Source organism: Pogona vitticeps, chromosome 1 (assembly GCF_051106095.1).
Source record: "Pogona vitticeps strain Pit_001003342236 chromosome 1, PviZW2.1, whole genome shotgun sequence".
Taxonomy (NCBI): Eukaryota; Metazoa; Chordata; class Lepidosauria; order Squamata; family Agamidae; genus Pogona; species Pogona vitticeps.
Window position 1 is genome coordinate 41,099,663 of NC_135783.1, and position 23,378 is coordinate 41,123,040.

The following is a 23,378-nucleotide window of genomic DNA, read 5'->3' on the forward strand; positions in this document are numbered from 1 at the left end:
AAACGAAAAAGAACAAATCCAAAACCTATCACCCACCTTTCAGAAAAACATGGCTAACAAAATTTTCCACTGACACTTCTAATCACCACTTGCATTACATTCATATAGTGATGGAATAAGTAATACTTTCCTTTGTAATAAGAGGAGAACACAGTGCCACTGCACTGGAGAAACACAATGCTAGTCAACCATTCATCGGCCGAGGACCTTTTTTAAGCTGCTTTGGCACCACACATTTTTGTAATTACATAATTGGGTTCTACCACTTCAGAAAAGGATCACAGGGCTGATGTATTTGAAAGTACCAATTAAAGAACATTCATGTTAGTCAATATTAAACTTTTGTCCACAGAGCTTCTAATGCATGCCCTTCTCTTTCATGAATAATTAGATTAGAATAACCAGTCAGACTTCAAATCAATTAAACAACTTTACTAAATGAAAAAAACTACATTTAACATGTGTTTAAAACAAAATGGAGTTAGAAAAGAGACGTAAAGTCATTTTAAAGAACTTTTCACTTTGCCAGGATACTTGCAAAATATGTGCCATTTCATATAATGCAAGTTATTAGAATCTTCAATTTAACATTTGTAAAGACAGTATTAAAGAATTTTACATTTACTGTTGCACAATTATTATGGTATAAATTAGAAGCTTCCCTCCTAAAGAACCTTACAAATTTGACAATGCTCAATAAAAATTTGTATTCTTCTCCAATGAAGTCTCTGCATTTCAATTTTTATCCTCTTACAAATTTTGCACATATTTTTACACATTGTCATTTTTCAATATGAACCTTTTAAGAAAGGAAAATGGGAAAAGAAATACTGCAAATCTGGATCATGTACAGAAATTATTGCTACTATAATACACTACAAAGCAGAAGTTTCTACAATAGTATATGAACTTTGATCAAGGAAATCCAGAGGATATAATCTTTAGTGACATAAGCCTTACAATCATGTAGAACATTCACATGGCAATATTAGACAGTCCAACCACCACTAGCCATAGTTAATCTAATGCTCATTTATCAACATCCATTTAAATACACCCTCCTGGAGCCCAGGGCAGAGTGCAGGGGGGAACAGGGCTAGATTTTTACGGCTTGTCAGAGAGGGACCTTCACGTTTGGTGAGCTATGCAAAATGCACTTTAATGTAAGTATGGCATTATCAGGAAGCTAAGCATGCCAAAAGGTGTTTCATGCTAATAAAAACTAATGCAAGGTACCACATAATCAAGTTATCAACTAATAATACCCAATCTTGCCCTATGTTAGTTAAATGGGGTGCAATTGTGTGTTTAATGTTAGTTTAAAATGGTGCCGTGCACAAATTCATTCTGTGGCAGTCAACAATAAAAAGCAGGGAGTTTTGTTTCATGAGAAATAATGACAGCTGTCTGGGTAAGGAGAGATACTGAAGTCACGAGGTTGAGCTGCGTTTGTTTTTAGCCACTATACTCCAGAAGAGGGGCAGATGTTTAGTAAGCAAGATTATCAGGAAAAGAAGAACAGAAGCTGCTCAAAAATCTTTTCCATAATTCATTTTCAGCCAGGGAACATGACTAGAGATACTTTGCCATCATTCAACTACAAAATAATAGAAATAAAAGCAATCAAGCAACAGTAAGACCACATTACACAAATGAAACATCATGCTCTCATCTGATTTACCTATTACATCAAGCTTAAATTGGGATGTTGGTCAACTTTAAAAGTGATGTGATTATGAAACCAAAAGAATTTGTTTAGATCTGACTTTACTCTATGTTGGTTAATAGAACTTGGAGTATACTTGTTACAATATAGTGTTGCACATCTGTCAACTAGAAAATATTAAAGATCCTTTACCCGTCTCTTTAAGTTAAAGATGTGACATCATAGAGGGTGTCAAATGGCTGGATGATTTTACAGTGCACACTTATTATATACTGTATATATGGAGTTGTGTCCTTAATAGATCTGATGTTGGGTGTTTTTTTCCCCACAATGTTCCTTTCTTCACCTCTTCTTCGGTGGATTAGCTGTGCGAGGTGGAGTGACCGGGCGTCCAGAATTCAGTCCACCATACTGGTACTTTGCTTTCTTTTCAGATGGCTTCAAGATCTTAAGAGGAAGAAGAATTATGTGTTATAAAAAGGACTCCAGAATTTTTCCATTAAATTATGAAAAACTCCAAAGATTGACTTCTCTGCTGATTGTTTGAGCAATTTCATTAAACTACTCTTATGCAGGACACACAGTTTGTAATAACAGACTTTGCCAACTAACTAAATCAGTGAAATACCACAAGTCAAGGTGAGCACATGTGTGGTAAACAGAAATTCCATGTTTAATATCCAACATTTCTGATTAAATAATCTGAAAAAGACTTCTGCCAAAACCCCTGGAGAACTATTACCAATTACAATAGACAATACTGGGCTACATAAACCAACATATTCTATGTAAAACACTCTCAGAGAACCAGTCACTTCAAACCCAACTCATTCAGAACACCTCAGTGGGGTGATCTTCATTTAACAGTTCACACTATATTTCAAGCAAGAAATGGGTCTATGCAAAGAGCAAGACTTGCATGCACCATTCACAAATAAGAAATATTCCGGAGGAGAAATAAACAATAATTTACTTGTTTTGCAACAGACTGCTGGTTCTTTCCTATATGTGCATCAAACGTTTTAGCTTAAAAGAAACTGACTGGCTAAACAAAGTAGAAAAATAATCCAAGGGCTGATGTTGGTCTCTTTAACAACTGAACAGAACAGCATCATTACATCTAATGGTGATATAAAAATGAAACTGAATTCTAGTTTTTTCCCTTCCTCCTGGCTCCAATAGAGGAGAGAAGAGTAACTTGAGCCCAATGCTTTACATGGACACATTCCTACTTGTGAACAGAACACATTACATGCAAAGCAGGCCAGAGTTACTTCATACATATCAGTTTCCCCCAAATTGAGATACTCCAGCAAGAACCATACCCTCTTCCACCCCAGTTCTTCAAGCAAATATTTACCTTAGTATTCTATGCTTACCAGCAGTAGCCTAGCAACTAGTCATTAGACTTAGCACTTTATTAGACAAAATATCACATTTACCAAGAATATTCTTTCAAACCGCTCTTGTCCTATATTCTTTACAAGAAAAATGTCAAGAGATAGATGACATTCTTGATTATCATACCTGAAAAGAACACATCAAAGTTTCATCCACACTCATCATGCCACCAGCATTGTCAAATTCTCCGCAGTAATTAGGAGCAGAAAATAGGGTAACTAGTTGTCGTTTAGCAAAGAATTCATAGCCATCTTCAACCACCTGTCAAGAAAGGTATGCACAGTCAAGATAATGTAGCTAAAATACATCTGCATATATTATAGAATAAGCATTTTGGCTAAGAAAATAGCAACAATTAGGCATGGGATTTTTAATTATTATTTTTTACAACAGCAGGAATTCCCTCAAGTAGAAGTCCAATTGTTTGAGCAGTTTCAGAATCAGGGTAGATTTTAAAAAATCAATTTAAAGAAAATGATTTAAATCACCATTTAAATTTAAAAACTCAATTTTTAAAATTTCAATCATCAAAAAATACAATAAAAAAAATTTAAATGGTGATTTAAATCAATTTTATCAAATCCACCCTACAGGATCCTCAACTGTTCCTCATCAAGGTTCCCTTTGTGAACAGCAAAACGTTAGGGTACAGCAGTCTCTGTCCATTAGGCCTGCCCTACAGAGGGTATCTCTCAAAAAACCTATCACTCATAATGCTTTGCTATTCCCATGGAACCTGGAAAACTCCACATGTTTCCATGATTTAATGTCTGTCTGTAGTCCTGAAACTCCTTTAATAGGAGATGGGTTTTTTGTTTTTGTTTGTTTTGTTTTGTTTTGTTTTGTGTTTTTGGCTAAATCAACCAGAATTGTAGCTGGGGGAAATTCCTACTAAAACTTGCCAGTTGTAGTAAATCCTATGCCTGGAAGCTATGATACACAACATAACATTTTAATATTTAAATTAAAACCTAACAAAGAGAAGGTGCTGTATTAACTAGAGACTGAAATGAATTATTAGATGTACTGCAAGTCTTCAACTTTTTGTAACCCTTTTTTCAAAACCACAGTCCTAAGACTGAGAAATATCTACATACAGAGAAACCTGGAAACATAGTTGGTCCCAATATAATAACTAAATCACATCTTAGGTCGAATCAGACAGGTTGCATCAGTAGCAGAGGAGCTGTTTGCAGCCTCCTTGGCACCTCCTCACCCATTTGCCAGCATATAATCACATTCTGCACTGGCTTCCATGCAGCAAGTAGACTTCCACAATTTAAAGATACGCAAAACCAGTCAAAACTGAAAAGTAGTATATTCATACCTGGTGAGCTCGACAAATTAAATCCAAATCATGCCGATTTAAGAATTTGCTGACTACATCAGCTCCAAAAGTGAAAGAGACTCCACGATCGTTTTCACCCCAACCCTGCACATCTTTGTCTGGATCAGACCACAGCAGATCACACAGCAAGCCTTACAAAAAGAGAATGAGCATGAGCACCTTAGAAACTGTCCAAATGTATAACTGGCATATTATTTCTTTTTGCTAGGCATGTTTTATTAGAGATTCTGAATGCACTCCTGTTTCAATTTAAGGAAGCACAACTGGACCCTATGTTAATTTTAACAGCTTCCATCTAAAAACGCATACACAATCTGATATACACAGATTTCAGCTGACAATGCATTATTTCTCTATATTCATTTTCCATTAACAGAAAAAATGAGATGTAGTTTAGATCCTAAAGATTTATGTTATTCCATGCACTGTCTCAGAACCGGAAAGGTAAATGATCTCAGAACATGCTATTTAAAGTGGAATTGCAGAAAAACTCTCACACATACTACTACATACCACACAAATGTTTCAAAATTCTTTAAAATGAGCAGCCATTTTTGCAGGTCTCACCTGTATCAGGGACATCTGTGGGTCTCATAATTCTTCTGATCTGTTCCATAGACTGCAGATCTGGTGACAGTCCTGTCAACATTAAGGGACATAATATTAATTTTGTTTGTAGAAGATGGTAAACAAAAAGAATTTAGACAGCCTTCGCTGCCAGTTTCTACTGCAGTTAGTCAGGCAGCCACTTTCTGTTTATAATTACACCCCACTATATGGTCCAATCACTTCTAAAACAACTGCTTGGTAACCAGAACCACCATGTTTCTGAAAATAATGCAACAAGTTTTGAGAGACAGGACTAGCTTCAACATTGGACAATGACACAATTTGGCTCTGTACACCACCACAATGGATTTGAAATGTAACCAAGATGCAGACTTTCATTTTTAATTCAAGGGGTTGAACAAAAGTATCATATAAAACATTTAGTAATGACAATCATTTTCATACACAGTCCCCTTATTTCAGGGGCTCAAACGTAATTGGAAACATTAACACAACTATAAATAAAATGTCCATTTTTAATATTCCGTAGAGAATCCTTTTTGGGAAACGACCGTTTGAAGTTTGGAACACATGGACATCACCAAACGTTGGGTTTCCTCCTTTGAGATGCTTTACCAGGCCTTTACTGCAGCTGTCTTTGATTGTTTGCTCGTGGGTCTTTCTGCCATAAGTTTTTTTTTCAGAAAGTTAAATGCATGCTCAATAGGGTTCAGATCAGGTATTGACTCAGCCATTGCAGAATACTCCAGAGAGAGAGAGAGAGAGAGAGCCGAGGCACCACCAATGAGCTGTGCTTCGGCGCTGGCTCTCTCTCCCCGAGGGCTCTGGAGGCCTGGGTTTGAATCTCCAGTCAGCCATGGAAACTCACTGGAGGTGTCTAACCGCTAAAACCACTCCGAATATATATCTCACTTACTTCGAAAGCTTTAAGTCCAGACCCATGCTTCGCAGGGCAGCCATTTTAACAGCTGATCAGCACTCGCAAAATTGCTTCCCTGTGGGCGATCTTCGCTGGATGATGAGGTAATTTCCCCATTGGAGCACATTAAACCGAGGTTCAATGCATTCCAATGGGAAAAGGCTTTTTGCATGATGACGATTTCGCTTAACAGCGATTTTCCCGGAACAGATTATCGATGTCATGCAGGGCACCACTGTACATGTTCTTTGCTTGCATTGGGACCATTTAGCTCCCTTGTTCCAGTTACTACATGACATTCTGTTGTATTTAATGGGAGTCAAGCTTGAAAACAACTCCGTAATGATTTTTTGCAAATGTTGGTGAAAACATGGTGTAGGATCCAGTAGTTGAGCAGAATAGTGGACACCTGTAAAATCCCCTTCACAAGGCTTCATGGAGGAGGGGGAAGGAAAGTTCTTTACGGTCTTAGGCATACAGCTGGTTTAGCCCATTGTTACTTGTTCTCCTTAATGATTCAAAATTTGGTTAAAACATTTTAGTATAATGCAAAGACTTTTCTGATTAGAAAATGTTAGTTGTAAAATATGCATCCCCCCACTCTAAGTATACTTCACGTTTCTGTGCTATGGGATTCTCTTTTTGGTATTGTCAAGTAGAAATTCTTTTTTAATGTGCTAGCTTACTAGTATCACATTTCATACCTGTTTTGAGTCAGAAATGTATGCTCACATAACGCTGTTTTCTAACAGTAACAGTTCTTGAATGTTTTACTTCTCTTGAAATATATAGTAACTCCAGTCTCTACACAGAAAAACATGTTATCATTGGTATTTTTAAAACTATTTTTAGCTAGTTATTTTGTTTTAAGCTCTTTAAACCAAAATCAAGATCTGGTTATTACAGCACTTTACATCCTATTCATTCTAAAGTTCTAACTTAAGTATGCATGCATTTGGTGTTGCTTGTTATAATTAAACCCTATTTTCTGGTAATGCTTGATGTTTAATCAGGCCAACTCTTGCCAGATTTCATTGGTGATATGTTGGGTGTGCGTGTAGGTGGTCTGGGTTGGGTAGAAATTTGTTTTGCTGATAGAATCCATTCTGCTGAGAGAGTGCAGTGGGAGGCAGGTTTGTGTGTGGTTATTTGCTAGTGTAAATAAATTTATACAAAGAGTGATACAGAATTCTGTTTTTGCTCAGTATTATTTTTGTGTTTTCTTTAGTCTAGACATATTGTATTGAAAAATGTATCAATTTTTTTGAACATAGCTTCTTTTGGTGCATGTCCTGGGGTAGTTTGTATAATCCTTTGGTGCTACATACCTTTTTGCAGATTCTGAACATGATTCTAATGGACACTGTTAAACTACAGGAATAGACCAATGTATAGAGTTTATTAATGAAGTACCACACAAGTGTTAGTTTTGGTGTGAACACATATATTGCGAATTTGCTTCCCCATACATTTGTGGAACATATTTGTTGCATACTGAAACATCAGAGGTTAAATACTGACAGACTGTGTTAATGTGTGTTTTACTTCTTCCTTGTCTTTTGTATGTTAGTTGTATCGATCAGAGGCTTTATTTTCCCCTTCACTGTTTAAACTAGAGAACCATCTGTTTTAGAATGCACTTAGGTCTGGAAATAATTGTACACTGAGAAGTTTTGTTATTTTGGGTGTTTACCAAAATATATTCAAATTACACTTAAACAATGAATATGGGTTTAAAGTGCAGTCTCTCAATTTTAATTTCAGGTATTCCCATCCAAATTGGAGGAAAGGTTTAGTAATTACGCTCTTTAATATGTATCCCCCTCTTTAATTCTCAAAAGCTCTTTCATGGACAGATATGGGCTATTCATTCATTATTTCATAACAATTAAGCAGGTAAAAGCTCTGGAGTTGATTCCAGGTGTGTTATTCACATTTGGAAAGTGTTGCTGTGAACCCACAAAATGAATTTAAAGGAGGAGCTCTCAATGTAAGTGAAACAGGCCATCCTTAGGCAGAGAGAGAGAGAAGAACATTAGGAATGGCCAAATCAACTGAATCAACAATTTGGTACATTATGAGATAAAAAGAACGCACTGGTGAGCTCTGCAACACAAAAAAGCGTGGACATCCATGAGAGACAATCATAGGATCCTTTCCATGGTAAAGAAAAACCCCATCGCAACATCCAGCTAAATGAAGAACATTCTCCAGCATGTAGCATATCACTATCCAAATCTACCATAAAGAGAAGACTTCACAAGAGCAAATACAGAGGGTTCACCACAAGGCGCAAACTATTCATAAGTCTCAAGAACAGAAAGGGCAGATTACAGTTTTCCAAAATATATTTTTAAAAGCCCAGTTCTGGAACAACATCCTTTGGACAGATAAAACTAAGATCAACCTGTACCAGAATAATTGGAAGAAAAAAAGTATGGAGAAGTCTTGGAATGGCTCAAGATGCAAAGCATACCACATCATCTGTAAAACACATTGGAGGCAGTGTGATGGCATAGACATGCATTGCTTCCAATGGCACTGGTTCACTAGTGTTTCGTGATGACAGAAGAGTGAAGCAACTGGATGAATCTGAAGTGTATAGGGATATATTTTCTGCTCAGATTCAGCCAAATTCAGCAAAGTTGATTGGATGGTGCTTCCCCACGATCATCGCAAAGTGATTTCCCCCCATTTAAAACATCGCAATGCGATCGCTTTTGAGATCGCAAAAACTCAATTGCTATGTGGATTCATCGTTAAACGGGCCGCTCATTAAGTGAGGCACCACTGTACACCTCTGTCTTTAAAGACAGGAGCATTAAGGAAAACTGGCAGCACCTAGATGTTGCAATCATTGAGTCAACATTAACTTAGTCTGAGGAAGTGGACTTGTTCATGAAAGCTCACATTAAAATATATCAGCTAGTTTTTAAGGTGTCACAAATGGTAAATGACTGATACAGTGGTGTCTCGCATTATGAGTTAATTCATTCCAGCGAAATCGCTGTAGAACAAAAACGTCGTAATGTGAAATTAAAAAGCCTATAGAAATGCATTAAAACCCGATTAATGCATTCCTAGGGGCTTGAAACTCACCGTCTAGCGAAGATCCTCCATAGCGTAGCCATTTTCACTACCTGTGCAGCGAGGAATCCGTCCCAGAAAAGAGCGGGGAACCATGTTTTTTTACCCGGCGGCCATTTTGAAACCGCTGATCAGCTGGCTGAAAATCATCGTTTTGCGAGAATCGGTTCCCGAAGCAGAGAACTGATCATCGCAAAGTGAAATTCCCACATAGGAAACATTGTTTTGCAATCACTTTTGCGATCACAAAACCTTCAATGTAAAGCCTGAAAGAGGTGAGGGGGTTGGCATGTCGAAATAGGGCCTTCTCGGCTGTTGCCCCCCAACTTTGGAATGCCCTCCCTGTAGAGATCTGCCTGGCTCCGACACTTTTGGCTTTTCGGCGCCTGGCAAAGACCTTTCTGTTCAACCAGCATTTTAATTAAACAGTATTCCCTAGCTGGCCACATGAGCAGCAGGACATATTAATTTTCAATATTTTAAAAATTGTTTTAATATATGACATTTTATATTGTCTTTTAAAATGTTTTTAATGTTTTTAAGTTTTAATGTTGTACGCCGCCCAGAAGCCACTGGTAATGGTGCGGCTAAAAATATTGTAAATAATAAAAAAATAAATAATAAAGCGATTTCATCGTAAAACAGAGGGCTCGTAATGCGAGGCACCACTATATTGTAAACCGTGGAGCAGGATCCGAGATCAAAAGGCCTACAGGTTGACATATTTGCTTGACCTCTTCCAATTTATAGCTCTGGTCTTCTTCAGGACTCAGAAAATGAATTAAACTCCCATGCCCTGTTGGAAAGCTTTATGGCTCCCTTGAAGGAGCTGAACTGGCCACTGATCTGCTTGGATGGATTCCTGGAAAACGGTGCTATTCTAAGGCATGTTTATGATGTATTTCAAATGCTGTCTGAGTTTGGTATGAGGCACAAAACAAAGATAATGTTTGCATACATTTGACAAAACTCTGAAAAGGTTTAATTTAACCAGTTCAAAAAGAGCAATTTGCTTACCTCCGTGACAGCAAAAAATCTTCTCATCTACAATGGCTGCAATAGGTAGGCAATTAAAGCAGTCTGTAAATGTCTTCCAAAGCTTTATATTGAATCGCCGTTTACCTATTGGAAAAATAGCATTTTACATTATCATTTCCAGATTATTCAGTATAAGATATGACCCTAAAAATTAATGTTACATAGCTGACCCTAGCCATTACTTCTCTAAAAAGATATTTCATAAGCACTAGGACAAAGTTTTCAACCAAGTTTTAAAGCAGTACAGACATTTTTATCATATGGGTGAATGTAGGAATAATTCACAGCAATTTTTACTTACATTCATCATAGAATCCATATATGCGATTAATACTAGCACATTCATGATTTCCTCTCAGGAGGAAAAAGTTCTCGGGATATTTGATTTTATATGCAAGTAACAAGCAGATGGTTTCCAAGGATTGTTTTCCTCTGTCAACATAATCTCCCAGAAAAAGGTAGTTTGCCTCTGGTGGAAATCCCCCATACTCAAACAATCGAAGTAAATCTGTATACTGGCCATGAATGTCACCTTTAAAAAAAGAGAGAGAGAGAAAGAGAGAGGGAGAGAGAGAGAGAGATGGATGTCATATTATGAAGCCATTATTATTACATATGACTCATTCTAAAGATGGAATAGTAAAGGAGGAGATAAAAGATTATTTATCTGAAGCACTTTCCTAGTAGAAGAATAACTTCTAAAGTTGAGACCTAGATTCAAGAATAAAACCCTGATTACCACGGTATTTAAGCTTAGTACGACTGAGGCAAAGTTTATGTACAGCAGAAAGTGTTTCACAAAAATGTTCACCAATGTTAAAAAATCAGATTTCCCTCTCCCCTTTTTTCCTGATAATGTTTCAGGGAGTTCTGCAAGAAGTTTAAAAAGGTGAGCCATTGTTGTTTATCCCAACTCCCAAGAGCCATCCATGTGTGTAATACACGGTTTTCTGACCTCACACTAAAGTAACTTATTTGTGCTTTGTGGAAGCAGAATATGGCATGCAACAGTTAAACAGCCCTGTTACGTTACCACAGCCAGTAAAATATCCCAACTGGTAGCAATCATTTGGTAGCATTAAATAGTTTTTTAAAAAAGTACTGTTTGGGAGAAATCACTATAACAGTAATGCAACGATCACCAAGCCAAGTTAATCACACGGATACTTTCAGTTCCAGGCTGTATACTGCCAAGCACTCACAGCAATGATAGGATACCAAGAACTTAGAAAAGTTATTTTCTGGACTGCAATTTCCGGTATCCACCAACCAGCCACTGGTCATGCTGGCTGAGAAGTTCGAGAAACTGTAGTCCTAAATTTAACTTTTCCAAGCCCTGGGTATGCTATGTGCTAAATAATTCTTAACAGATTTCCTAATCATTTGCGAAATTACAGTGGTGCCTCGACTTACGAACGCCCCTACATCTGAACATTTTGACTTACGAACAGCTTCAGTTGCAAAATTTTGCTTTGACTTGTGAACGGAGCTTATGAACAGAAACAAAATGCAGGGAAAGCGGGAAATTTGAATTTTCTGTTAACCATTGGCCAGAAAAGAATCTGCTTGTCTGCTACCTCACTTGCCCCAGCAGTTAGGGAGAGTGGATACGAAGAGAGACTTCAGACGGCCTGATACTGTTCTGCCTGATACTGTACTGTACGTACAGTTTTTTTTTTTAATTTTTGATTTTTGGATTTTTGACTTTCTTTTTTAAAACAGAAAGAATACCTGTTATGGGTGAGTACACTGTACAGTATTTACTGTACAGGGGTTTTGCAGCTTGGGTTTGGGCTAGGTAGGGGATTATCTTTCTGTGCTCTGATGGGTCTTGCACACCCTTTCTGCAAGGGTCTGTGCTTGCTGGTGTGCTTTAAAATGGATTTTAGTCTTTTGGTTTTAAATTCAGATTTATTTATTTTTTTGCAATGGTCTGTGCTGGCTGTTGTGCTCTAAAATAGAGTTTAGACTCAAGTCTCTCTCCCCCACCCCTAATTATCTTCTCTCTCTCTCTCTCTCTCTGCTCACCACGTGCTTGGTTTGGTTTAAAATGACTTGGTGTAAAATGTGTGGGTTTAGCATGTGCGGGTTTAAAATGTGTTTTAGATTCCAAACTCTCTCCCTCCCATTGTCTTCTCTCTGCCTTCTCCCTTTTTGTGGTTAAAAGCACAAACCTTTGTCTGAGGGGTCCATGTGTCCCAGTGATGACCTTCTTTCATTCCTCTTTTCCCCATTGTTCTCTCCCTCCCTCCTTTCCTGCCTTTTTTTTAACCTAAGTCATTTTAGGTTTAAAAAATCTCCCCCAAGTGGTAGAGGATGGGTTAACTGGTTTTGCATTCATTCCTATGGGAATAAATGCTTCAACTTACAACCAGTGCCTCTACATACAAACAAAAAACAGCCAGAACGGATTAATCGGGTTTCAATGCATTTCAATGGGAAATGCTGATTCAATTTAAGAACATTTCGACTTGTGAACATCTTCTGGGACGGGACGGATTAAGTTCATAAATTAAAGCACCAATGTACTGGGTGAATCTACATACTTTTCTCTGTGACAATTTATAAGATTAGTCAAAACAAAATTCACTCCCAGCGTAATTCAACAGTACAGCTTGAAAACTATATTGCTGGTGTTTCCCAACCCTTTTCAACCCCTTTTATAACAGCCAAGTAACCTGCAACCCCACCAAATTTGCACAAAAAGGCATTTTAATGGGTTAAACTAGCATGAGAAGACAAACTTCACTGGAAAAGACAAAAATGACAGGAAAAGAGGAAGGCAGAACTTGAAATGGATTGACTCAACAGCTTTTATTTTGCAAGACTGCAGCAGGGTTTTTGACTATAGGTGTAAGGTTTTTTTGGGAGGATGGGGGAGCATTAATGCATAAGACCCCCCAAAGCAGAAGCAATTTGATGGCACATAACACCACCACCAAGTATCTATTACTTGGTCGTCTCCCCTCTGCTGGGGTGGGCTTGCAATTTGTGTTCCACCTGTTCCTCCTCTCTCTACCAGTTTTTTCTAGCCTCCCTTCCAACCCAGCTGAGATGGACCAACATCACCCTCACGTACAACCAGGGAGGGAATCCACAGATCTTGGAAGGAAGAGGCAGCCCTTAGAGAAGGAAAAACCCACTGTCCTCCAGAGGAAGGAAGAAAAAGACAGGAAGGGATTTTTTTTTTTAACTGCATACACCCTCCTGACCCCTCACCTGGCTCCCTTGCTCTCTAGGAACTCAACCCAGGGCAATTAACCCTTGCTAAGAAAACAAAGCAACTAGTAACCTGTTAGCATAATCATAAGCATAGAGACAGAAACCCCTAGTTTGTTTAAGCCTGCTAACCCTCCAGAAAACACTATGTAACCCCTCTGGGAATTGTGACCCACAGGTTGGGAACCCATTTGCTAGAGAGTTCTTGACCCACTCAACTCAGAAAGAACTAAATGCAAAGGAAGTGATTAGAGGAAGAAAAATATTATATGTTCTTCTGCAGGAAGGTAATAGATATATCTCCTGTAGGTGTCTGAAGCGGTGATAGAGAAATAAATTAAGGAAAACTTGCATTTTGACTGTTGATGGCACTGCATTAACCATGAAGAGAACTGCTTACAGCTTTTTAAAATGATTAATCACACCAGATTAAGAGTTTTCGTCCTACATTATCAGTAACAGCTGACATTCTAATAAATGCAATTACCCCACCCCCCAAAAAATTAATTCTCCCTACAACAGGACTGGGCAGATCCAGGTGTCAGTTCCATGCCTTGGCAAAATTAAACTCAAACATTAAAAGGAAAGAAAAAACTGAAGCAGCTGAAGTCCATTTCTGGTTTTGAAAATGGGTATTTGGGGGATGGGGTTTTTTTGCTACAAAATAGCACTGGGAAGAATCTGATGAGGCAGACAGGGTCTTCAGAAATCTGCATGTGGCCACAGAGCCATAATTTGCCTTCTGCTATACAGCAAGGAAACAAGCTTTCGGAAACAGGGTTCTATTCCCTCCACACAGTTTCTATTCGAGGCACTAAATGTTTTTCAGAATCTGAAGAGTACCAAAGAGGTCAACATCTCTTTTACCTGCTTCTTAGACCTAGTGTCTTCAACAATCACACTCCACTGCATATAGGGCAAGTATTACAGTATGGTACTTGTACTTTTGTGTACAACTGGCATGCATTCAACACAAAAACCATATTAGATTTTAATAAACTATTTAAAAGCTGTAGGGAGCCATGGATTTCCTTTGGATCTGGAGGCTCATATTCAAAACCCACTTGTCTTGGCCTCAAGGGATATTTTATTCTTCATATGCCTGTTTTTTGTTTTGTAATGATATGGTCAGGGTCAACTAAAGAGTTACAACTGATATGTTAGCATGACAGCTCTCCTAACACACAAACAGTGATGGAGCAATATTGTCTTTCTAGTATCTTTCACTTTCCATGTATACATACATCACTGCAGGCTATGCATCAGTTTTTATCATGCTGCATTCACAACAAGGAATAATTTCTTAGACTGCTAATCCGGAAATCCTGGCGATTTAAAACAAATTATGATTTTTTAAAGCAATTCTCTACATTTCTTTATAAGAAATATATCTGATGCATTTCATACCAACAGAGCATACAACAACACAAATCATGTCATAAATGGTTGACAAAAACATGGATGTTTACAGCATCTTGGGTTTCTACTGCCTATTCTGCAATGTCTACCTTCTGATCATTTTGAAGAGCTGCTTATCCACGACATGATGCAAACAGTGTCTACAGTGGCATTCTGCTCTACCCCCAAACCACTGAAACCACCTGGTAAGTACTCTGGGGCTTTAGATAAAAATATAGGGAATGTCTTTCTTGGGTCTCATCCAAAGGTGACTGCACAAGTATGATGACGGTAGGTACAACCCCATTAGAGGCATTTCAGATCACAGTATTTATATATTATTTGACCTTTAAAGTTGAACTAAGGAACTACAGTGAGGTCTCGACTTACGAACGGCTCGACATACGAACGTTTCGACTTACGAACTGCTCTCATAGGAATATATGGACTCGACTTACGAACTTAGATTCGAGTTACGAACTCTTTTTTTCCCTTTTTTAAAAGCTAAGTCATCTTAGGTTAAAAGAAAAAAAGAAAAAATATCCCCCTCTAGTGGCAGAAGGTGGAATAGCAGCTTCCCATTAGTTTCTATGGACGAAAAGGGCAGATACGGATTAAATGGTTTTCAATGCATTCCTATGGGAAATGCAGATTCGACTTAAGAACTTTTCAACCTGAGAACTGCCTTCCAATACGGATTAAGTTCGTAAGTCGAGACCCCACTGTAATTTTACAACAAAGAATTGACATAATCACTTTTTTGGATTAACCCAAGATTGTGTGATACTGTATGGAAATTAATCATTTCATGTGGCAGAAATGTACAAAACTAGCACATTGGGCAAGTGCATTATATTTTCTTTTTCTTTCTTTCTTGGCTTCCTTTTAATTACATATTTACAATATATACCACAATTGGCTAAATTTCTTATACTTTTTTTTGTTTCTACCAGACATCATACACATAACATTAGTACATACCACAGATCTTCAGTGGTGCCTCTAGCTCCAGAAGAATAGGCTGGCTAAGAAAGATTTCTCGAGATTTTATACACAAGCCACGAACTTCTGCTTCTGTCATCTGTACAATCTTGCCTGGACGACATCCTCGAACTGAAAGATAGACAAATAAAAGCTTCTACATTTCAAGTCTCTGAAAATATATCAAGGAAAATAAGGGAAGGAAACTAATTAACCCCTAGTTTCCTAACTACTAACCATAAAGCAGGGTTGAAAAACTGATCAGTCCTAATTTTCAGTTTGAACTGGTCACTTAAAAATCTATGACAGAATGATGATCCTAGTATTTGTCATCTTACTACCAAGATTTCCAATATTTTGGAGATTACTAGAAAAGAATTTGTTGAGCATTTGAGTCAAATAATTTGACCAACATCCTCTTGTGCAGTTCCGCCAGCAGAACACTAATGCAGAACAGAAAGAAAATTCCCTCATGCTAAGAAATTACCACAGACATTAGCTATTGCATACTGACTCACATGACTCAAGAGTGCAAGGAATAATGTCTACAGTGATTTCTTAACCTAAGGTAATGTATCTCCAAAAATTATTCTGTTAGTGTTATGCTCACGTAATGGCACAAGAGAATTCTGGCCTTCATGTGGAAATAAATGGACAGCTCAAAAACTGTGAGAGGGGAAGAGCCACAAACTGTGGAATCCAAATTCCACAGATGAGCAACACCCTCATCAGCTCAACCAAAGGGGGGGGAACCTACTGCAAAAACTGTATCAAATATTTAGAATAAATGAAATTTCTTGTATGTGTTAATTTACACAGAAGTGTGATAGCATAATTCTATACCTCTATAAGAAGTCCCATTGGATACATTCACAGATCATGAATTTGTCCACAAAATCATAAGAGGAATCCTAATTTCCAAATTTGGTAGAAGGAATTCAGACAAACGCCCTTTCCCATTTCTGGTTTGTGTCTTTCTCTCTGATCTATAAGTTCCTCTTTTATCTTGAGCAGTGAAACAAAAGAGGAATAAGCCACAAATGTGGTATGGACATCACAAGTCATGGCTGAAATTTTAAACAAGCTAGAATGCATAAGGCAGCAACAAACTGTAAATTCACTTTGGTTGGTTAACATACCACAGTTTCTTACAGAGGCAGAACAATATATTACATTTTAACAGACCACACCACAGCTTGGTGTGACATACACAGGCATTGAATTAAATGATGTTTATTCTCACATATGTTTGAGTAAGATTACAATCAGGCCATACGTTCACCAATTTCATTAGCCAATATCTGTCTTCATAAACAAATATGAAATTTTATAATGTGTGGTAGGCCTGGGCTTCGCAGTCATCTAGTAAAAAACATCTTTGCTAGGAAGCCCAGCTATAATTTTCAAAGCCTTAGTTAAGGCGTTGAATTTTACAAATACATTTATAGGTAGAACTATATTAAAATGATCCTTAAAGAAATGGGAGTGCCTGACCACCTTATCTATCTCCTGAAAAATCTATACGTGGGACAGGAAGCAACAGTTAGAACTGGATACGGAAACACTGATTGGTTCAAAATTGGGAAAGGAGTACGACAAGGCTGTATATTGTCTCCCTGCTTATTTAACTTATATGCAGAATACATCATGCGAAAGGCCAGACTGGAGGAATCTCAAGCTGGAATAAAGATTGCGGGAAGAAATATCAACAAGCTCAGATATGCAGATGATACCACTCTGATGGCAGAAAGTGAGGAGGAATTAAGGAGCCTTGTAATAAGGGTGAAAGAAGAGAGCGCAAAAAATGGTCTGAAGCTCAACATCAAAAAAACTAAGATCATGGCCACTGGTCCCATCACCTCCTGGCAAATGGAAGGGGAAGATATGGAAGCAGTGACAGATTTTACTTTCTTGGGCTCCATGATCACTGCAGATGGTGACAGCAGCCCAAAAATTAAAAGACACCTTCTTCTTGGGAGGAAAGCGATGACAAACCTCGACAGCATCTTAAAAAGCAGAGACATCACCTTGCCAACAAAAGTCAGAATAGTCAAAGCTATGATTTTTCCTGTAGTGATGTACGGAAGTGACTGCTGGACCATAAAGAAAGCTGACCGCCAAAGAATTGATGCTTTTGAATTGTGGTGCTGGAGGAGACTCTTGAGAGTCCCCTGGACTGCAAGGAGAACAAACCGATCCATTCTAAAGGAAAACAACCCTGAGTGCTCACTGGAAGGATGGATCCTGAAGCTGAGGCTCCAATACTTTGGCCATCTCATGAGAAGAGAGGACTCCCTGGAAAAGACCTTGGTGTTAGGAAAGTGTGAGGGCAAGAGGAGAAGGGGACGACAGAGGATGAGATGGCTGGACAGTGTTATCGAAGCGACCAACATGAATTTGACCCAACACGGGGAGGCAGTGGAAGAAAGGACGGCCTGGCATGCTCTGGTCCACGGGGTCACGAAGAGTCGGACATGACTAAACAACAATATTAAAATGAAATATTAACATTTAATAAACATTTTTGTTCTTCCTCTCACTTTTAGTTGCCGGGGTGTGAATATAACAGCAAATGAGATCCATGTACAAAGTACAGTATCAGGACTTACACTGCACATGGAGAAGAGGAAAGGAGAATACAGTATGACTAAGTCTCACGTCTTTATTGGTTTTAGATTGATGTACCAATTTAATTTCATCAACTCCTTCAAAACATCGTAAGAAAGGATAGGAAGCACCGAAGTGTGTGTGTATGTGCGTGTGTGTGTGTGTGTGTGTGTGTGTGTGTGTAATGAAATCTTGTTTCTTAGTGTAGTAAGTCACACTAAAGTAAGCACATATCAATCAATGGAAATTAAAGGGCACTTGATTAATCAAATCTCCACTGATTCAATGGGGTTTACTAAAATTCCTTCTTGAAGTGCAGTGTTCTCATGCCGTTTGTTAATGGCTTGAATTTCCAGGTACTGCAGCCAACTTCCTAGCAAAGCTGCAATCTTTCCTTAGAGCATGAAGATGTTTTGCCCTGTATGAAAGAAATCCTCTCTTCCTCTAAGATTCTGGTCTGCATAATCCTATTTCAGGGAAGTTAAGGAGTGTCGCAAAAGAAAAATCTATCTTCTCAAGAATGAAGAATAATGTGCATGTTTGGTGGCCTTATAGTTACGTTCCAACTCTATTATTTTATGAGATTCTATGATTCTGTGTTCCAAGTTATAGGAGAAAGGTAGCATATAAATTACATTAATCAAATGCTTGTTGAGAAAATAGAATGTACTGAAGAGGTATTGTTCATATATTCAATAGGGCAGTCAGCTACAAATTATCTCCTCAAAATGCTAGCTCCCCATAAATTCCAAGCAGTATAGCCAATACCCACAGATATGGAATTAATTTACTAAAACACATCTGGAGGACAACAAATTACCTTTCTATACTTTACACAGACTCTGCCTTGTGATTCTTCACTAGAAAGGCATCTCAGATCTCAGAATGGCTTCATAGGAAATTATGTTAGTATTTTAGACTACATTTATACAGAGTAAAAAAGAAGTTAAACTCTACAAGTACAGTGAGCTTTGATGGAATTCTTGTAGTAGCTACAAGAAAACAAAAATATTTGGAAAGTCTCAGAGACTCTCAGTCATTCTTATGAATAGCAACAATGAAGACATTCATGGGTGGACAGTGATGAAGGAAAAAATTATCTCTGCTAAACATCATTTTCTAATGCTGGATTTGAATGTAACAATCTGCACTAGAAACACTTGAATACAATGTATACTTGTGCCACTGACATAGTTCATACAAATTCAGGAAGAAACAGTTGCCAAGTTCAAGTTTTGGCTTTAAACATTCTTAACACATAAAAAAGAGCACAGAATGCAAACTGAGATGCACATTTAAGATTCACCAATTTCAGTAAAAACAAATCAAGAAACAGCAAGTTTTCATTTCTATGTAGCCCTGGATAGGGGCATGCCAGAACAGGAGAAGACACTGCTGAAGAACTAATCCCTATCAAAAACAGGATATATTTGCTTATATAGGTAGAAGTTCATTTCATGTGCAGACGTATGCCATAATATAATTAACACACTGAACCTGCATGGAGTAAACCTAACTGCCGATCCACTGTTGGCAAGACATCTACCCTAAGAAAAACACTGTATGGTTCTTGTAGTTTTGGGGGGCTGTTTGGTCCTGTTCTGGAGGTTTTTCTTCCTAATGTTTCGCCAGTCTCTGTGGCCGGCATCTTCAGAGGACAGGAGTTAGAACTCTGTCTGTGTAACTGACTTCCAATTCCTGTCCTCTGAAGATGCCAGCCACAGAGACTGGCAAAACATTAGGAAGAAAAACCTCCAGAACATGGCCAAACAGGCCAAAAACCCTACAACAATGATCAGATGGCAGTCATAAAATCCTTCGAGAAAATACTGTATCTTTCTCTAAGTTAAGATACCGTACTGAAGTATTGAGTTGTATCTATGAATGAACAAAGGTCATCCCAAAGTCTTAAGCAGCAGAAAGATGTAACTCCCTAACCGGGTTTAAAACTGCCCCACACAGATCAAATACGATGGTAGGAGGGGATGAGATTTACCTCCACACACATACCAGAAAAGAGTCTTTAAAAGAAATAGTAATCAAAAGAATATCCATGCACTATCTATTTTATTGTGCAATGTGCATAATGACCCACACCCTTTTTCCTCATTGTTCCTTTGCAGCAGTAGGGTTATACAAGTTCCCCAGAATTTACTGCATGGCAAGAACAAAGCAGTATTATTCAGGCAACACTTGTCCTAACCCTTTAAAAAAGTCTGTATTTAAGTATTAGTCTGGTAGAAGATGGAGCAAGAAACTGTATTTGGGCAATGGACAGCTCTACCCCTGTTCTGCAGGCATATCCATGAGACAAGGTTCTTGGGCATGTAATTATATGCTTAATTTACATGCAGAGAAAGTAAGTTTCAGCATGTTCCATCTGTACACAGATTAAAATCCTATTCACTGTTACATGAAAATAAGTCCCAATGAATGTAGGACTTGCTCCTGAATAGACATGCACTAGATCAGTGGTTCTTAACGTGGGCGATAATGCCCCCCAGGGGGCGATTTCATTTTTCAGGGGGGCGGTAGAACAAAAAGGGGCAGCGTGGGGGCGCTGGAGCAGAAGGGGGCGGTAGGGGGGCACTGGAGCAAGCCAAACCTGTGAAGATGTGCATGAATATATATTTTCCTACAATTTTAATTTAGTTTCAGACTTTTTGTCTTGCAATTTTTAGTTCCTGCATTTCTTTTTATGCCCTTTTTATATTTCCTCTTGCGTCTTAAAATTCACTTGCAACTAAATCATTAAATGTTACTTTTTGGGGGGCATTTCATTTTCTTGGAATTTAATTTTGTTTTCAGGGGTCATTGGATTTAAGTGTCTTAAATAAATAAATAAATAAATAAAAGATATCATCACTGTGGGGAGGGGGGCGATGATAACTTCCTCAATGGCTCAAGGGGGCGTTTCTTTCAAAAAGGTTAAGAACCACTGCACTAGATCACACTGAAAGAGAGAAGGCAGGTCCTGGCTACCAAGTTTTTTATAGGTACCGAAGTCTGTCAAAATAGGCAAGACTTCTACCTATCCTCAACATAGTCTATAATAATGAAATCTAGTCTACAAATAATAAAATCTATAATTGAATATATAGCAAAGAAAAAACTGGAAAGGAAGGAAGGAAACTGTACAGAAAAAAATCAGGTTTGCCATATTATCAGAACTATTTCAAAGCTCTTTTAAACAGACGTTTTAAGACACCCCACCTATGGGATCCTATTGCAACACTTTCAACACTGACTACTGAGAAGCCAGTCAAAATGAACACCTTCAATGGAAAGTATCAGATTCCACTCCTAGATCTGTTTCCTACTTGTTTAGAAAACCATTTTAAATGATAAAAAATACAAATGCTATCAGTATACACAGCGCAAAGCAATTGTTTAGTGGTAACATCCAGACATTGTTGAGCTCCTATTTCTCTGTGTATTGTACGCACTTACATTGGTACACACAGAGTCCTTATACTGTAATTTGAAACACATCCAGTAGCTCTAGTGTGAAATGCAATAAGTGACAGACAACTGATAAATGCTGAATATATTTGATAGTTCTAGCAAGGAACACATGTACACTGTAGCCGCTCAGAGTGGTATAGATTTATCAGATGGGCGGGATATAAATCAAATAAATAAATAAATACTTACAGAAATAGGTACCATGTACAGTACTCTGAAATACATGTATATGTCATCTATTGGTCAATAATGCTTTACCCAGTCATGTAATAGTCACAGCTACAGTAAATGATACTAAAGATTCTTTAATAATATTATTTGGAAAGCCAACATTTACTGAAAAGAAAAAGGACCAACATAAGAACAAAACTGCTAACCAAATCTATTCTTTCTTGACAACAAATTCAAGCTAAGAAGAAAAAAATCAATTATATAAAAGGTTTCTTAAAACCAACTTCACTTTTAGGATGTGTTTTCAAAGTATTTACCTGAAAATAAATCACAGCAATCTATCAAACATTTCAAATGCCATTTTATTCTGTATTTTTAATAACCGAGATAAAAAATTGACTTCTGAGTCTGGTGCAGAACGCTACTTGCATTTATTACTATGGGATATGAATAAGATTACAAATTGCTGGGATGTCATCCTATATCTAACAAGGCTCATCTAGGAAATCCAAATAACCCACAAACTGATTTTTGCAATACTGTACCTGTCTCTTAAATCATAAACGTTTATAACTCCTAAACAGGTAGTGTGGGTATTTAACCTCCACCTCACTGAAACATTATTTAGCCTAGTTAACAGTACCACATGCTATTACAACTAAGCAGTATGTATGCTAGCTTAAGAACACAAGAATGTCAAAATTAAATATCTGCTTTAAATAAATTTATACCAACAGAAATATGAAATTTTAATTATGTGATTACTTTGCAACATCCTCCACACGTGTATTGAAAAACCAAATTTCAAATCTGAAAAATTATGTGAAAACAAGCAATAATAGGTTTTGTCTATAACATAATCAAATAAAAAAACAAAGTCCAATAAAAAGTAGAGGTAGTAGGGCTTGATGTAAAAACAGTATCAAAAATGTCTATCAGTAAATATCTTTAGCAGGTCAACCAAAACTGGAAGAAATGTTTTGAAGATCTCCTGATTTGTCAGTCAAGATGTCACAAAAAATAGGCTTCATGGGAAGGTGGGTTTGCTTTGACATTACAGTCATGCAAGATGAGTATCTTGAAACAGAATAGGGCAGATGAAGTGTGCAAACATGCAATTGAGATTCCAGCAGGTGATGTGATGTTTTTATATTTCAGTAACCCCTAGAATTGCTAGGAGCAAGAAAAGGCAGAACATTTTAAGTCACAAATTTTGAAAATACAATATTCACCTGTAAACTCAGAACAGTCAGACCTAACCTTACATGCTGCTTCAAGACTCCATGCACTTGGTTTCTATTTTTGTAAAGTTTTTATTATTTACGTTGTTGTATGTATGTATACTTTTATTACCTGATGTTAGCCGCCTAGAGTGGTCCTGAGTTGGCTAGATAGGTGGGATATTAAATAAATAAATAAATAAATAAATAAATAAATAAATAAATAAATAAATAAATAAATAAATAAATAAATAAATAAATAAATAAATGTCTAACAATACTAAATGA

The 23,378-nt window shown here is 37.5% G+C and overlaps 1 protein-coding gene across 1 annotated transcript in view; it reads right to left on the reverse strand.

Moving 5' to 3' along the window:
* Nucleotides 1-411: 411 nt before the first annotated feature.
* PPP1CB (protein phosphatase 1 catalytic subunit beta) overlaps nucleotides 412-23,378 on the reverse strand; it is a 34,862-nt gene continuing 11,895 nt past the window's right edge. The window contains exons 2-8 of the mRNA XM_020793104.3: nucleotides 15,628-15,759; nucleotides 10,331-10,561; nucleotides 10,009-10,113; nucleotides 4,983-5,054; nucleotides 4,395-4,546; nucleotides 3,194-3,328; nucleotides 412-2,113 (exon numbers count right to left, since the gene is read on the reverse strand). Of these exons, the coding sequence (XP_020648763.1) occupies nucleotides 2,009-2,113; nucleotides 3,194-3,328; nucleotides 4,395-4,546; nucleotides 4,983-5,054; nucleotides 10,009-10,113; nucleotides 10,331-10,561; nucleotides 15,628-15,759 (932 nt within the window). The 3' untranslated portion in view covers nucleotides 412-2,008. The remainder of the gene's footprint in view (nucleotides 2,114-3,193; nucleotides 3,329-4,394; nucleotides 4,547-4,982; nucleotides 5,055-10,008; nucleotides 10,114-10,330; nucleotides 10,562-15,627; nucleotides 15,760-23,378) is intronic.